Source organism: Octodon degus, unplaced genomic scaffold (genome assembly GCF_000260255.1).
Source record: "Octodon degus isolate 3935 unplaced genomic scaffold, OctDeg1.0 scaffold00176, whole genome shotgun sequence".
In the NCBI taxonomy this organism is placed as follows: Eukaryota; Metazoa; Chordata; class Mammalia; order Rodentia; family Octodontidae; genus Octodon; species Octodon degus.
Genome location: NW_004524752.1, coordinates 61193 through 77532, shown reverse-complemented (window position 1 = coordinate 77532; position 16340 = coordinate 61193). Strand labels below are relative to the sequence as shown.

Genomic DNA, 16340 nt, shown 5'->3' with positions numbered 1-16340 from the left:
ATGTCCGCATCTTGTACAGCAATTAACCACTAGGAAGAATGTATGCAATGTGTTAATTATTGAAACTGTCCTACCAATATGGTTTGAAACTGTCTCATTGCTATTTGTTTCTCAATAAAATTATGGGGAAGAAAAGACCAAAAAAAAAAGGAAAGAAAGAAAGAAATAGTAATACAGATGAGAGCTATTGGCAACTTATACCGGGAAGGGGCAACAACAATGATTGTTACTATTATAATTACATAAGCATAGATGTTATCTCATTTTGTGTAACAAAAACATCCATAATCCATCCACATGGGTATTTATTTCTATATTTATTTTCCAAGTAAACTAGACTCAATTATATCAAAAAAAACCAAAAACAAAAACAAAATGAGTGCCTTCATAGTTAAGTACTGCAAAGTGTGAATTATATTTCAGTGTACTGAGTATTGGATTTTTAATCTACCCATGATACCAGAACTGTAACATATCCTGCTGGTGATTGCCTATAGATATCACTGTATTTGTTATATGCCCATTAACTTTTGTATAATTGTCACAAAATGCTGATTATCATTTATTTTTCTTTTCTATGTATTTAGTATAAGGTCTACAGGGCCCCACTAGTTAGATCCGACTCGTAGTGATCCTCTTGTTTTCAGCCTCCAAACGCTGGGATTACAGGCATGCGCCACCATGCCCAGACTCAATCACCTTCTCAGTGCACCCCAGGGGCGGGGCCGGCACGGCACATCGGGAATTGAATCCTGGTCACTGTGCATGCCTAGGCAAGTGCTTTAGTCCCCTGAGCTATCTAACCAGCTCTATTATTTATTTTCATCTTTGATTGTTTGACATTACATATATGGCTTCAACTTGGATTTGCGACTTTTTATGCCTTATAAATCAAAAATAATAATAATAATTTGTCTACAACTATGGAGAGGCATAGCTGCCCTGGAAACTTGGGCTCTTCCTGGGGCGCTGCGATCCCTCTCAGTGCCGTTGTTAAGTCCTCTACGCTGACTGTGACAGCTCCGCTCTGCCGGGTGAAGGCACGCCTTGGATGCAGTGTGTGGTCCAGGGTTGGCTCTCCACAGGAGAAGGCACCCTTGCGCTGCCTCAACATCTCGCACACTCACCTACCCTGTCCTCACCCATGTGTGGGGCACCAGGAGCCAGGCAGAGGGTTCGGAGCAGGGAAAGAAACGGCAAATCAAACATACCCGGTCCTTCCTGGGGACCTCCTGAGGTGGAGAAGAGGGAGTTGAATATGTAGTTTACATGGCCTATTAGGATCAGGGAAACTTGGCAGAACTTGTTATGATGAGAATATGGAAGAATCATTAGGTAAATCTGATAGTTACATATACTGCTGAGCCTTAGGATTTTAAGTACTGGTCTTGTTAATTTTAGGTAAAACTAGCGGAAAAGAATGACGATAGGGAGAGAGAAAAGAATGCCCTTCTTGCCATATTTATTTTCTGGAAATTTTAAATTTAAATCATAATAAATTTTGTATATTTGACTTACTTGAGTTAGTCTGCAGTTCTTGTTTGCGTCTGCTGTTGCTCATCACTTCTCTGAGGGTTAGGGCCAGCGCAGCCATTCTGTAGTTATAACAGGAGGCCTTCCAGAGAGCATTTTGCTAGGTCTAGTCTCTCCTTGTGCTTCAGATTTTGTCCCTGGTAGAATTAAGCTCTAAGATTTCACAACATGTGTTTGTGTGCTTGTAAGCACATTCGAGAGTTCCAAAGTAGGGATAGACTTTGCCTGGGAGTTTGGTCATTAAGTGACATTTCTTGAAGAGAGAAATGACACTCTGTGTTTTTCCAACTTTCCAGCAGCTCAATGGCCACCTTGAAGAAGAAACTCCAAGGCCTTGTGGCTGCGACCCTCACGCCAATGACTGAGAATGGGTAACTATCACTTGGGGCCCTGACGGGATCTGTTCTCATTCAACTGCCAAGGACAGACGTGCTCAGTGATAACAGTCCGGCGTAGTTCAGGCTCTGCTCATCTGCAGCATTCTTGTCAAAGGGCAGCTTCTGTGACTCACCCTCTGCACTGTCTCTAACCTCCAAGTCAGAGAAGGACGCACTCTGAATCTGCTTTCTCCTGGTATCTAGAGCCCCGCAGAGCAAATTCTCTTGGGATTTCACCTCAGCTCTGATTTTCCCAAATAAGGCCCATGAAATGCGTGAGGAGAATCCTATTGTATCATGCACTGTCCTGGCCCCTGGCCCCTCTAGGGAGCCATACTTCAGCATGATTCAGCCATGGTCTTCATAGACTTGATAAAAATGTCATATGCTACACAAAGTGGGAGGCTAGCCACACAATAGACCCCTTACGTATGTTTCTAATCTTTCTACATTGGTTAGGTGTTAAGACAAGGCAAGATGCAAAGGAGCAGAGGAAACAGTGGGTGATAGTTGGACAGTCGTTCCCCAGGCATCTGGACTTACAAATGAAGGCTGTGACAGTCCCCTTGCTTGTGGGATCCCGTGGTGGCCCTATGCCATACACAACTCCTCCTTGAACATTGCCACAAGAGAGGATTCCTCTACCCCCTCATCTAAATAGTCTTGACCTGTCAGTGGCTTCAAACTGCCAAAATAATCAAAAGGGATGATTCTTCAAGCTTCTCGCTTCTTCCTTTGTAAATAATAATACTTTACATACATCATAGAATTATGAGCACTAAACACAAGCATGCTTAAGCGCAGGCCCAGAATGCCTTTGTCAGTAAGTTTGAATGGTGGTGGCATAAGACAAAAGCAACAAGAAGATGAGCTATTTAAGATTTTTTTTTAAAGGCTTTTTTTTTTTTCATGTGCTGTCGCGGAAGTTGTAAACTTTACCTCTTTCAGTGAAATTTCTTAGGCCTTTCAGTATTTGCACTTAAGGTTGGCCATATCACAGTTCTTCCTCAGGCCATTAGAGGGCTAGACTTCTAGTTTCTAGGACTCATGAAAAGTCACATCCTTACCAGACCTAACTTGCTGAGATGGCATTTAGATTACTCAGCTGGTTCAAAATTGTTTTTCTGTTACTTTGCCCTTTCTGCAAGTTCTGAGAAATAGTGAAATCAGCTTTTTCTCAGTGCATCAGCTACTTGTTGAGCAGATAAAACAGAGGCATGCGACTGTAAGAACAGGCAGGATTTACTTCCTGTCACGGAGGGAGAGCCTGTCTGTAAACAGCCCACTCCCTCTGGTCCAGGCCACCGTAACCTTTGAATCAGACCTCTCATTCTGGAAGTAGCTCCTTCAGACAGTCTTCCTTGTTCATCTGGGACACGCTGAGAGTGGAAATGTGTTCTTCCTCTGGGTTCTGCTGTCTTCCGGAAACCCAGCCCCCTGCATTACAGATAACTCATAGGGCTTTGTTTTTCTGGATTTTTTTCTACTTCCCCAAACCCTCTGCTCTTATGACCTCTGTTTCACCCTTTCCTCTTTTTTCATCAATTTTCATTTTCTCTTTAAAGAACATTACTTTCCTTTCATCCCATGAAATCAAAATGAGAATGCAGAGTTTGTAGGGGCCTTTGGAGAATTAATTTAATTTTTTGTCATTGTTTTTGGTGGTGGTGCTGGGGATTAAACCCGTGGCCTTGTGCATGCCACTGAGCCACATCCCCAGCCATGGCGAATTAAACAGTATATGTCAGTGTATTACACATGACAGGTATGTGCACTGTGTTAGCGCCTTTCTCTCTCATCTGCTCTATTGAATATTCCTAGCCAGGTGTGGTGGCATATGCCTGCAATCCCAGCTATTCAGGAGGCTGAGGCAGGAGGATTGCAAGTTGAAGGCCAACCTGGGCAACTTAATTAGAGTCTAGCTTAAAGTAGAAATTAAAAAGGGCTCTAGATGTAGCTCAGTGCTCCTGCAGGTCAATCCCCAGTACTGAGGGGGAAAACGTTCACAGGTGTACAAAACAGGTATGAATCACCCCTGAGCACAGGTGGGCACTCACCTATTGGGCTGCAAGGGATCAACAGACATAAGGGGAACATGGACTGTAATAACTGGAAGTACTGCCCGTTGGTATGTCATTGGGAAAAGATTCCTAACATGGCTTGTCAGGAAAACCAGCACCTCTATAATTCCCAGTGGCTAAACACAGAGTATTTTCCTGAATCCCTTTTTCTTCCCAATTCCAAAGAATATTCACTAATGACTCTGCTGTTTTTGGTTTTTTATGTGTTTGTTTGTTTGTTTGTTTGTTTGTTTTGGGTTTTTTTGTTCTGCGGTACTGGGTATTAAACTCAGGACCTTATGCTTGCAAGACAGATGCTTATGCCACTGAGCCATATTCCCGGGCCAAGTTTGCCCTCTTAATGTAAGTTGATGTCTCAGAATAGGGAGGTTGGTATGAAAAAATAATTGGTAAACAAATTTTAGTCCAAGTGTCAGGATCTTTGATCCCAGCTTTGCACGAAGGACCTGTTTTAGGCATTGAGGACTTTCATACTCTGCAAAGAGCAGTCCAGACACACTGACTGTGCGGCCCATTCTGACTCACCCACTGCAGTTCTCTGACGCTGGGTCGCTAGCTGTACTCTGTCACCACGTGAGACTGTATGAAGTACACCCAACAGTGAGCTTCCCCGGAAACACATCCGGCCGTGGCACTCTCCTCTTGAGAGATCACTGCTGATTCTCTTGTGCTGAAGCCTCAGGACTCGCTTCAATGTGGAGCAAGTACCTGAGTGACACAGGGGAGTTGGCAAGAGTGCAGGCTCTCAGGCCTACCGCGCGCTACTGAACCTGTCTTAGTGGGGGCCTCATGATTGTTCAGAAGTGAACTGGTCCAGAGACTGATGCCTGGGCTCCCAGGGATGGCACAGCAAAGCCTCCATGATCTGCCTTTCCTTTCTACCACCTTATCTGTTTCTGCAAGTGTGTCATTCCCTTTCTTCCCCTCCAGAATGCAACTGCCTTTGTCCATTCTGTGCCATCTTCCTCTCTACCTCCCTGTTTCCCTTCTCTCTGGGAACATTTCTGTTTATCCATTAAACCACTGAAGGGCTGAAAGGAATATCTTCCTCTGAATCCTTAGATCTGCTGAGATAAACTCATCATAGCCTCAGGAAAAATCAGTGGACCTAAAGAGTGAACAAGAGTTTGTAAATTTTTTTTTCCCCTGGTAAGCTAAATAAAACCAAAGAACAGAAAGTAGCTGTGATAAAATTGCTGGGGTAGTGATACACCCAGCCTTTCTTCCTGTGATGGAGTTTAATCTTGCCTGGTCAATAAGGTTGTTTGGGTTTTTTTGTTTTGTTTTGTTTTTTAAATTTTTTGTTCATTTTAATGAAAAAAAAAAAAAAGATAAAATAGCAGTGAAACAGTTTCAAAACAGGTTAGTAGGACAGTTACAATAATTAATACTTTGCATATTGTTGTCTTCATAGTAGTCATTCGAAGGACAGCATCCAGACAATAAGGTTTAGGCAGGCGATGAGGACCTAAGATGGGAATTGCGATCCTTTTGGAGTCTGGAGGGGCTGCCCCTAACGAAGTGTTGGAGAATAGATCTACCCTGTCTCCAGGGGAGAAGCAGGAAGAGACCAGAAAGCCCTTGCTCCTGAGGCTGCTTCTGAGGCTGTTTTGTTTTGTTTTGTCTTGTTTTGTGTTTTGAGGTAGAGTCTTGCTATGTAATCCAGGCTGGCCTTGAACTCACTATACAGCGCAGGCTGGCCTCAGATTTACCATCACCCTCCTGCTCCAGCTTCCTGAGTTCCCTTCAGCTTCATGATTACAGTCCTGTGCTACCACACCTGGCTGCTACTAACCCTGTTTAGTTACCTTTGAGTTAGAGTGCCAAGCATACCAAAGCACATTTCTGAACTTGAACACGAGCCTGAAGTCATTCTTCCCATTTCCCATTAAAAAGTTTAGAGCCTCTTCCTCCTGGGATCCCACAGCACCTACGATTACCTTTTTGCAGTCCATCAAAATTATTTCCAACAATTATTAAAATAAGCCTCTTCCAGCAGGCTTTGAGCTGTCTAGCCTAATTCAACAGGTATTTACTGAGGGCCAGGCACCATAGAAGGCCGGACTTATGTCTAATTTATCCTCATAGCTTTAGCATCCAGCAAAGGTACTGTACACTTTTGTTATTTTATGAGTGAATATACTATTGAGATGACATGAGAGAAAAGAAAAAAGTACGCCCTGATCAAGCAAAGCCTTTGTGTCATTCATCACCCAGGGTATTTTCATTTACATATAACTTGACAGAGCTGTAGCTCTTTTTTGGCAGTTGGAAAAACTGAGATTTTAAGGACGAGCACCCTCTCCTCAAGACAGGTAGCTGGAAAGGAAGGTCTTTCTCCACCCATCCCAAATGCCTAGCCATCTCTTATCTTTTTTCTTTGCTGATTTTCCTTTATTCTTTTTTTCCTTGTTTTATTTTGTTTTGTTTTTGTATTTGTGGTTTTTCAGTTCTGAGAATCAAACCCAGGCCTTACACATGCTAGAGAAGTACTCTGTCACTGAGGCGCACCCCCCCCCCACCCATCTCCTTTTTCTACAAGGGAGGGGGGGAAGGAGAGGGGGAGGGGAGGGAAAGGGAGAGGGAGAGGGAGAGGAGAGAGACTCTTGCTTTCCTTCATACTTTCAGGAAGACATTTTTCCCTGTGGGCAAGGACACTGGAAGCCTATTTTAGATTGGACAAACTGTCAAGAAAAAAGTTGCATTTCTCCCTCAAATGTGTCTGGCTTCAACTTGAGAATTGTTACAGTCCTTTTTAAAACAAACTTTGTACTCCAGTCAGAAAGGGCCTGGCCTGCTACAGTGAGAAGCGCAAGAATTCATCACTGTCTGTTCAGCAGTGTTTGGGAGAATAGGTGACCCGGCTCCCATATCAGAGTATCTCAGCCTCTGATAAGGTAGGACATTTCGTTCTCTGCTCACTTTCTGCCCTAGAAGTTTTGAAATGTGATCATTCTGCCAGGAGCACACAGAACCTTCATCTGAGTTGGAGTGCTGACAGCTATATATGAAAGGCAAGGAAAATGGAATATTTGAGTTTCTGATATGGACGCTCTATCAGGCCAGTTATGTGTGTTCTGTCGCCTCAGTTAAAGTCATGCGCCAGCAGGGAGTGAGCAGCAGTGGAGATTTCTCTCTGAAAAGCTATTTAAAAAAAAAAAAAACAACTGTCTTACCCTTGTGCCCTGAGAAAAAAATTATAAAATTCTCTTATACTTCCACTTTGTCCCACTCTGGGCCTCACTTTGTGGTAAAACTAATTTCGTAAGAATTCCTTTTATGTAGTTTGGGTAAACTGAACATTAAGATTATCTAAATTACATTCATTTGTAAGATGGAATATTGTGTAGCCAGCGCAGTAATGGGTTATCTAAAAATGTGGAGAAATGCCCCATTTAGTGTGCTAAATGGAAAATATTATAAAACTATCATAATATAGTTATGTTTACTTGAGAGATATATGTTGTTTGTGTGTGTGTGTATATATATATGTATATATATATATATATATATATATGAGTAGAAAAGTATCAAACTCTACAAGAAGAATCATTTCCAGGTTTTTTTCTTTTTTGTTGTGTATAATTTTCTAAAATGATCTGTATAGTTACTATAGCAGGAAAGGAAAACAGCTAAGTACTTTTAATTTTAGGGGTTTAGTTTAGTTTAGTTTTGTTTTGTATTTTGTGCAGCTCAGACACATAGTGATCATCCTGTTTTCAGCCTCCCCAGCGCTGGGATTACAGGCGTGTGCCACCACACCCCAACTCTGTCGCCAGGGTCAGTGCAGCCTGTGGTGCCAGGGATCAAATCCTGGTCCCTGTGCTTGCCTAAGGAACCAATTAAAAAAAAAAAAATCATGTACCAAAGGCAAAGGAGCTGTACTTACAAGAATTACAATTGAGACAGTAACCTAGGGTTAAGCATAAGAATGGCAAGCATGAAACTGGGGGCTAGTCACCCTCCCCTGAGGTAACTGTGGTTAGATATGATCTCAGGGCTCACTGAGGCTGAGGAGGATGCGAAGATGCCGATGGAATACAGCCTGCTCCCACCCACTGATGTGCCACCTCACTTCTGTGAGCACAGAGCTCCAGATGTCCGTCAGAGAGAAGAACAGTGCAAGCTCTTGGTTTGCATTCTCTCTAGTGACTTCTTGCCAATTAATACAGAGCCTTCAGCCATGAAGAGACTTAGGCATCCTATGAAGGTAGAACACAGTAGAAAACTAGAAAAGGGAACGAAGTACCCAAGGAGGATTATTAACACCTTAGCCCTACCATGTGGATGCCTCTGTGATAACTGTGACAGTGGCTCTGGATGGCTTCGCTGGGTCTGCTTGCAGCTGGAGTTGCTAGGAGTCTCTGCCAAGGGCTACAGATGTGCACCTGCAGAGTCAGGCAGGGGTCTGAAGGGTGTGGGCTGTCCTGGAGAGTGCTCTTTCCCAGCAAATAGAAATGTAGCCCAGGAGCCATTAGATACCCTGGCTTCTCCAGTAAAACCCCTTTTTTTAAAATGTAAAAAGAAATTCCAACCTTATGAAAGTCAGACAGCACATTTAGAGGTTGCCTCTTTTCAATCTCTGGTGTCCCTAAGGGTATTTGATAGTTCCCCAAAAAGACCATAGGTGCCAGGACTTCTTCTGGACAATTCTATCACTTCCCAGAAATTCTAGCTTTGTTGCCATTCCTGTAGGCTAGAGGCATTTTATAAGAAGAAACAATCTGTTTTTCCCCTTCTGGAAGGCACAGATAATTAATTCATCACCCACTAGCACCTCAGTCTGAGGGGAACTGACAGAAAGCGTTTTACCCAGCAAGGCTTCGTGGTGTGTGGCGGGGAGGAGGCTGTGCCTTGACATCTCCTTGCCGGCCTCCCTGCTTGGCCTGTATCGGTCCCTCTTCTGAAGCCCCACACATTCATTTTTGACTCAGTCAGAGCCGTTCTCTTTTCCTGTTTCAGCTCATGATCCCTATCTACACCGTATTCTACACTCAGCTACCATAATGGTGGCATTTCAGAACAGCGCCCAATGTGGTATGAGCTGCAGGTAAAGGTGGAGATCATCGAATGCCCAACGCTTTGCCCACCCTTGGTTCAGCAAGGTGCCAGGCACAGACAGGGCAGGGAGGGGCAGCATTGTGACATTGTGGCATGAGCCTTGGGGAGGGTCTGCTGTCCCTTTAGCCTCTCGTAACTACAGCAGACAGAGCACACCTTCCTCTGAGTGGCAGGCCCAGGCCCACCAGCTACATTTTCTCTGAGTACTCTCTGAGCAGTGATTGCCTCTGCAGTCCTTGTTTTTAGTGTCTTTGCTTTCTTTTCTAAATTAATCATTTGCTAATTAATTTAGGGTAGAATCATAGGGCAGAAAGGATCAGCTATATTTAGAGCATTGGAGGCAGTAAGATGTACTGACGGCCTGGTGCCCACAGGAATGAATGGGAGAGATAAAATCCGCATCCAGCTCCTCTTCACAAGCAGCTAGAGCGGTATCAGCTCTATTGGCACACTTCAGGGAGACACAGTGATCCCCTTCATCCTCAGGAGTGTGCACCTGTACACAATACAGCTAGAATCTCTTTACCCACCCCCACTACCCTTCAACCCTTCTTTCTCTCCTTATTTACATAAGTTTTCCATTTTTCCTTTTCTCATCTTTTTTCTTTTCCCTTCATTCCCTTGCCTTCCTCTCTTTCCCATTTGAACGTACCTTTGCTTATAATCTCAAAGCCCATGTGTTTTCTAGCTCCTTGTTCTTATGCCCTGACAAATACCCTCTGATGTCTATTGCTTAAATGCATCCGATTTTTTGTTTCATTTTGTTGTTGTTGTTTAAAGAACACAACAAGTGAAGATGAAAAGGATGTTAATAAGCCTAAAATTCAATTAGGATCCTCTGGTCCTACTCACAGGAGGGCTAAAGGCAGCCAACTGGTGCATGGTGTTCTTAGCAGAGTAAGCATGCTGTTGTCACATTAACCCAGACCTGCTGCACCATTTCTCTTTGGATTTGCTCACTCCCTCACCCACCCTCCCCACCTGTGCTTCAGATAGAGAGAGACAGACAACTTCATATAGTGTGTTTTCTCAGTCCATTTACAGATTTTAAGATCAGTATGTTGTAAGGAAAAATGCCCCTGTCACCTTAAGCATCTTGGATGCTTCCCAGACCAGTGTGCCTGTCCTGGGAGGGTAGGACTGTGTGTAGCCTGTGACCTGCATTGTTAAGGACTCCATCAGAGAGCAGTGCTGCCTCCCCCAGACCTCACGTGGGCAGGCAACGTGGCAGCACAGCTCCTCTGCAGCTATGAATCTTCTTCATTATGAAACTAGTAAATACAGATGGGCGTGAGTCTCCATTTGCCATCACAAATGCTAAGTGCTGAAATTCTTAAGTGACCAAGAGTGAATTTTCCTGCCACATAAGCCTAAAAATGGTTGTTGCCCACCAAATAAAGCGAAGTTCCTATTGCATCCTTGTCCCCAAGACTGACTCTTCCTAAAAAAGGGCAAAAGAGAAAACGACTGTTAAAATTTGACTCGAGATGCAGTTTACATGCAAACCCTCTCTTGAAGACTAGCCATGTTTTGCGCATGTAAGTGAGGCACTCATAGCACAAGTGCATCCAGTGAAGATGTCTCGAGAGTCAGAACAGCAGCAACAAACAGATATTATTCAGAGCAGATTAAGAATTTCACAAACTGGCCAAGTGGATTTTTAAACTATGAACAAGATGGAGCAGTTTATAGACATAGGAATTGGCTGAATAGTCCTGTAAAAGACTAAATGTGCATTCTTTCCAATTTTTCCCCCTGCCTTTTAGAGAAATCAACTTTTCAGTAATTGGTCAGTATGTGGATTATCTTGTGAAAGAACAAGGAGTAAAGAATGTTTTTGGTAAGTTGCCTTGAGATTTCTCTGCCTATCCCTCCTTCAGGGTTTATAAGACAGATGCTAGGGCCAGCCAGATAGCTCAGCAGATTAAAATGCCTTCTCAGACAAGCAAAGTGACCAGGATTTGATCCCAGGCGTGTGGTGCCGGGCCTGCACCCGGGACACACTGAGACAGTGAATGAGACTGGGCATGGTGGTGTGTGCCTGTAATCTCAGCCCTTGGGAGGCTGAAAACAGCAAGAGCACTATGAGTCTAATCTGTAGTGAGACCCTATAGACCATGCACTAAATACATTAAAAATAAAAATAAAAAAGATGGATCCTACCTGGCTACCACCAGGAAGCCATAGAATCAGTGTGTCACAGCCTAGGGTAGAGTGCGGCTATGCTGAGTAAAAGACATGAATTTGTACACCCGCCTACATTCCATCTACAAAGCACCTCAGCAGCTCATGTGCTGGTGTGCCGACTGATATGCTGTTGTTTTTGTCTCCAATTAGAAATAAAAATCTGTGGTCCAGGTATACTCTCTTGATTAAGACATTCAACCAAGAAGTGGTAGCAGAGCAGCGCAGCCCACTTAAGTAAGAACAAATCCTCTTAGCGTCTTAGAAAAGGGATTTGTTCTCTCTGTGTCTGAGCTTACAAACTGTGAATGGAAAAAAGACTAAGACAACATACAAGGGAACCTCAGGTCTAGCCTTTATCTCTGCTCATTTCAGAGGCAGTGAAGGCTGGGTAGAGGGCAGGTCTTGAACAGATTGAGCTGCCCCTTGCTTGGCATTCTGGGCTCTCAGCTCCCTGATGGGTTTTCATTTTTTCTTTTCTTTTTTTCCAATACTAGGGAGTGAACTCAGGATCTTTGTACAGAGTTACAACCCCAGCCTTCCTTTTACTTATTTATTTTTTTATTTTCAGATAGAATCTCCCAAAGTATCTTCGTTGCCCAGCTTGGGCTTGAACTCTTCTTCCTCATATTTCAGCCTCCCAGCTGGCTGGGATGGTAGCTCATGCCAACACGCCCGCTCTGGATGGTTTTCAGTCAGTCTGAGGACACCATACGTGGGCCCTGGAGACACGATAGTCCAAAACAGAGCAGGTTAACACTTGTATGAAAAAGTGACCCAGACCTCATGACAATACCGGGAACTGACTACGGAGCCACTCCATGGCCCCCTACAGCTCTAAACCATGGTGGGGAAGACAGAATTGTCCTCCTCAACAAGAACCTCCAGCCTGAGCAGGAGAGCTAGCTCAGCAGCATGGGTGCCTGCCTGGCAAGCACAAGGACCCAGGTTCAATCCCCAGTACTGTATACCATGCCAGCCCTGGAACCACTATGGTGGGGAGGCTGAGACAGCAAGTCCAAACTGCATAGCAAGGCCCTGTATCAAAGATAAAATAAAATTTAAGAATTAATTTAAACAAGCAAAGTCCATCCCTATGACCAGATGTACATCTCAAGCCCCCAAAGGTTAAGAAGAGCATTGCTTTCTCCTCTCTCGCCTCCCAGCTACCCCTACTGCAGCCCAGCACTCAGCGCCTTCAGCTTCGGAGCGGAGCCCTGCACCTGAGGCCTCAGTGTGGTTCCCTTCCGCCACTGGCATTACCTGCCCTCACTAAGAGATGGTTGAATAGAAGGGTGACGATGAGTTAGGGAATCACATGGTTCTGGGTTCAAACTTAAGTTATTTTGTGTTGCAGACATCATGTTTTCTTCTGTAAAGAATTTCTACTTTGGGGCTGGAGAGATGGCTCAGTGGTCTAAAGCACCTACTTAGAACAAGCTTAGCAAAGCATCAGGGACCGCGGTTCAATCCCCCAGCACCACATGCCAGCCAGCCCCGCCACCTGGTGGGCTGAGCTGGCCACACACACACACCATACTCTCTCTCTCTCTCTCTCTCTCTCTCTCTCTCTCTCTCTCTCTCTCTCTCTCTCTCAAATAAATAAAAAAATTAAAAAAAAAAAAAAGAATTTTTACTTTGCTGGGTTGTGAGAATAAGGAAATATGTATGTGCTTGGTACAAAAAGCGTTTGTTTTGTGCCTTCTTCTAAATTATTTTTTAAGGCCAACCAGATAGCTCATTGGATTAAAGCACTTGCTTAGGCAGACACAGTGGCCGAGAGTTCAATCCCAAGGAGTGCCGTGCAGGCCTCGCCTACAGGGCATGCTGAGATGGAGACTAAGACTGAGTGTGGTGGCATGCACCTATAATCCCAGCGCATGGGAGGATCATTATGAGTCTGATCTGTGTAATGAGACCCTGTAGACCATGTACTAAATACTTTTTTTTTTTTTTTTCGGAACCGGGGATTGAACTCAGGCCCTTGCGCTTGTCAGGGAAGCGCTTATTCCACTGAGCCATCTCCCCGGCCCTGTACTAAATACATTTTTAAAATAAATAAACAATGTGTTATTTATTTATTTATATGGGTTGTGTATCCTAGAGCCCTGGCACCATGTCAAACTAAGGTAGTTTCCAGTTTATAGTATTCAGAGGAAATCCTCCTTAGAACCCTGTGAGACCAGATACAGAACTGCAGGGTACGTCTGGAGATTGGCCTTAAGTGGGGGTGGTTATCTCCGGTGGCCAGGCTGCCTGGGTCACAGTTAGCCTTCCCACTTTTCTTGACAAGGTGAAGGCCAAAGAAAGACAGAGGCTGAGCTGACTATGGTCATGTGGCCTTTGCCCTGCCCGGCCCCATCTTCCAGGGTGTCTCTGGGTCCCTTCCTGTCGGGCAGGCGCTTGTGACCCTGTGCTTGCAGACCTGGGGCTGGGGGTGAAAGGCTTTGACTGGCCCCACTGACTGGCTCTTTGTTTGGCACAGTGAATGGCACCACAGGAGAAGGCCTGTCCCTGAGCATCTCTGAACGTCGCCAGGTTGCAGAGGAATGGGTGACACAAGGGAGGAACAAGTGAGTGGATCCAATGAAATAAAATAAATTGATAAGATTGCACCAATATAAAAAGTATGGCAGTACATCGATGATGTTTTCCAGTGAACATAGGAAGAGCCAGATAAGTACTGTTGAACTCTTGTTCAGTAACAAGAGTTTATTTCCATGGGCAGTATGGTTTATTATTTTTTTAACCGAATACCTCCTCAGTAATTTATACCAGCTTTGCAGTAATGTGTATCAAATAAGAAGCACTGGAAAACTGATTGTCTCTAGGATGATATGCATGTGGTATTGAAAGCTACATAATGGATATGTAAGTATATCTGTTATTAATATGCTAAGAACTCTGCTCATTTAATGAGAAATAAAACTAACTTATGGGTAGAAAAATATAGGAATAAAATACAGTACATTCCAAAGAGCTGTATTGAGTGAGGCTCTTCCTCAGTGATGTGGCCTCCCTGCCTGCCCGTCAGAGGCTGGGCCAGACGTCAGATGAGCAGGGCCTGGGCATCCTGCCTTCAGTGAATAGGGTGCTCTTTCCTGCCCTTCCTTCCTGCATAGGCCAGTCAGACTGCCAGGCACATGTGGGCCCCATCTAGAGAACGCCTCTCATCCTTCTACAGGGTTACCTGTCCTTGGGCTGAAGAGGTGGATAGGGATGGTAGTGGGGGCTGTGGAGTGTCTGGCTGTTCCATGAACAGCTCACACTCCTTCCCTCAAGGAGAGTGCCTGACGCTTGGCACAGCTTTTGCTTTCCTTCAGGCCTCTACATTCGTGTGTGTGTGTGTGTGTGTGTGTGTGTGTGTACATGCATGTGTATAAGGCTCAGTATGTTCTTTAAGGTGCTTCCTGTAGCATCCTTGGGGGACTTTCTGTACCCTCTAAACTTCTGCATAGTAGAAGATTTTTGTCATAAAACCCTATTCCTGCTGTGGTAAAGCAAACTGGACAGTAGAGTTCTATGAGCACATCCGGCTCACCAAGTCTTTTTTTTTTTTTTTTTTTTTTTTTTTTGGTACTAGGGATGACTCAGAACCTTGTACTTGCCAAGCAGGTGCTTATACTACTGAGCTATCAAGTCTTATTTACTGGTTCTTATATTGTTATGTGTTGGTTCTCAGCAGGGCCCCAAGGATATAAACCAACCTCTGCCCTCAGCCTGCTTTCCATCCAATAGGGAGTCACATCATGAACCACACTGACACTCTGACCCTTCTGAGAGACATATAAGTGGGGAAGGGAGTGCTTGGAGTTGCCTCAAGTGGAGGTAGAAGACTGGAGGAAAATCCCATATAGGCCTGGAGCAGAGGTGTTGGCCTGAAGCCCATGCCCTCCTTGGGGGTCCTTGTGTGGCTTCTGAGCACTCTGACTATTCTGAAATTATGTGCCAAGTTTGACCATATGTCCCATAAGCATTTGCAGAAGTGATCCTTCAGCTTTCAGTTCCACAGGCAGATCTAGGGTCCAAAAAGATTAAAGGCCATGGCTAAGTGGGAAAAGAGGAAGGCTAAAGATAAACATTAGGGAAGCAGTAGAAGTGGGGAATAGAGGTGTGTACAGGGGCAGAAAGTCCTCCAGAAGGCAAGAGAGGAGGGAAATGAATCCTGTCACTGCTGGCAAGGGGAAGGGTTCCAGAGAATATCTGTGTGGCAGTGATCCAGAGTAGGATTGGAGAGGTAGGGATTAGAGAGGCACCCTGCCCTGTAAGACAGGCCAGCAGCCTTGCTTTCTCCATGCAGAAGTCTTCTTGGGATGGAAATCCACTGGGTCACTTCCCGGCCAGGCCCCATTTACCTGAGACATTGCAAAGCAAGAATCACTGGAGCACTCAGCACGTGGCGCAAATGCAGATGCAGTCTCCATCGCAGGAGGGCAGTGGGCAGCAGTCAGAGCCCCCGGGAGACCTAACAAGAATGACCAGATGTGCAGCTGAGCTGTTGTTAGTCTGCTCAGGTGCCCCGAAGATGACCATGGAGGACTCAGAGCAAAACATCCTGAGAAAGAATTCTGAGGAGTTAAAAGACAGGAAACAGCTTTTCGGTGTTTTGTTTTGTTTTTTACTTTTGATGGCCCTGAGATTTAAACCCTGGCCCTTACATGGGAGGCAAGAGCTATACCACTGAGCTACATCTCCTGCCCAGGAAACAGCTTTCACAGGGAATCCATCTGTCGTAAGACTGGTTCCTGTTCTACTCTTCAGGGTTCTCTTCAACCAAAAATATCTCAGCATTTTACCTATTGGCATGTTTGTGACACCATCACACACAAGGCTAAAACAGTACTTGATCAGGGGCTGGGGAGATGGCTCAGTGGAATAAGTGCTTGCTGGTAAGTGAAGGGGTCTGAGTTCAATCCCTGGTTCTGAAAAATAAATAAATAAATAAACTTGATCAATATAAATGCTCAAGTATTGATTAATCAGTTACTATTTTTCAAAATTCTTCTGTTTGTCGAGCCTTAAAGTTTATTTTCTGTGGGCTGGTGAGATGGCTCAGTGGTCTAAAGCACCTACTTAAAACAAGCTTAGCCAAAGCACAGGGACC

The 16340-nt window shown here is 44.5% G+C and overlaps 1 protein-coding gene across 5 annotated transcripts in view; it reads left to right on the top strand.

The window, feature by feature from the left end:
• Positions 1-16340, top strand: part of Npl (N-acetylneuraminate pyruvate lyase) — a 43273-nt gene that overhangs the window by 5939 nt on the left and 20994 nt on the right. For all 5 annotated transcript variants that reach the window (XM_023703609.1, XM_023703608.1, XM_004643454.2 and 2 more), the window contains exons 2-4: positions 1830-1904; positions 10819-10892; positions 13722-13809. In XM_023703609.1, the coding sequence (XP_023559377.1) occupies positions 1837-1904; positions 10819-10892; positions 13722-13809 (230 nt within the window). In that variant the 5' untranslated portion in view covers positions 1830-1836. The remainder of the gene's footprint in view (positions 1-1829; positions 1905-10818; positions 10893-13721; positions 13810-16340) is intronic.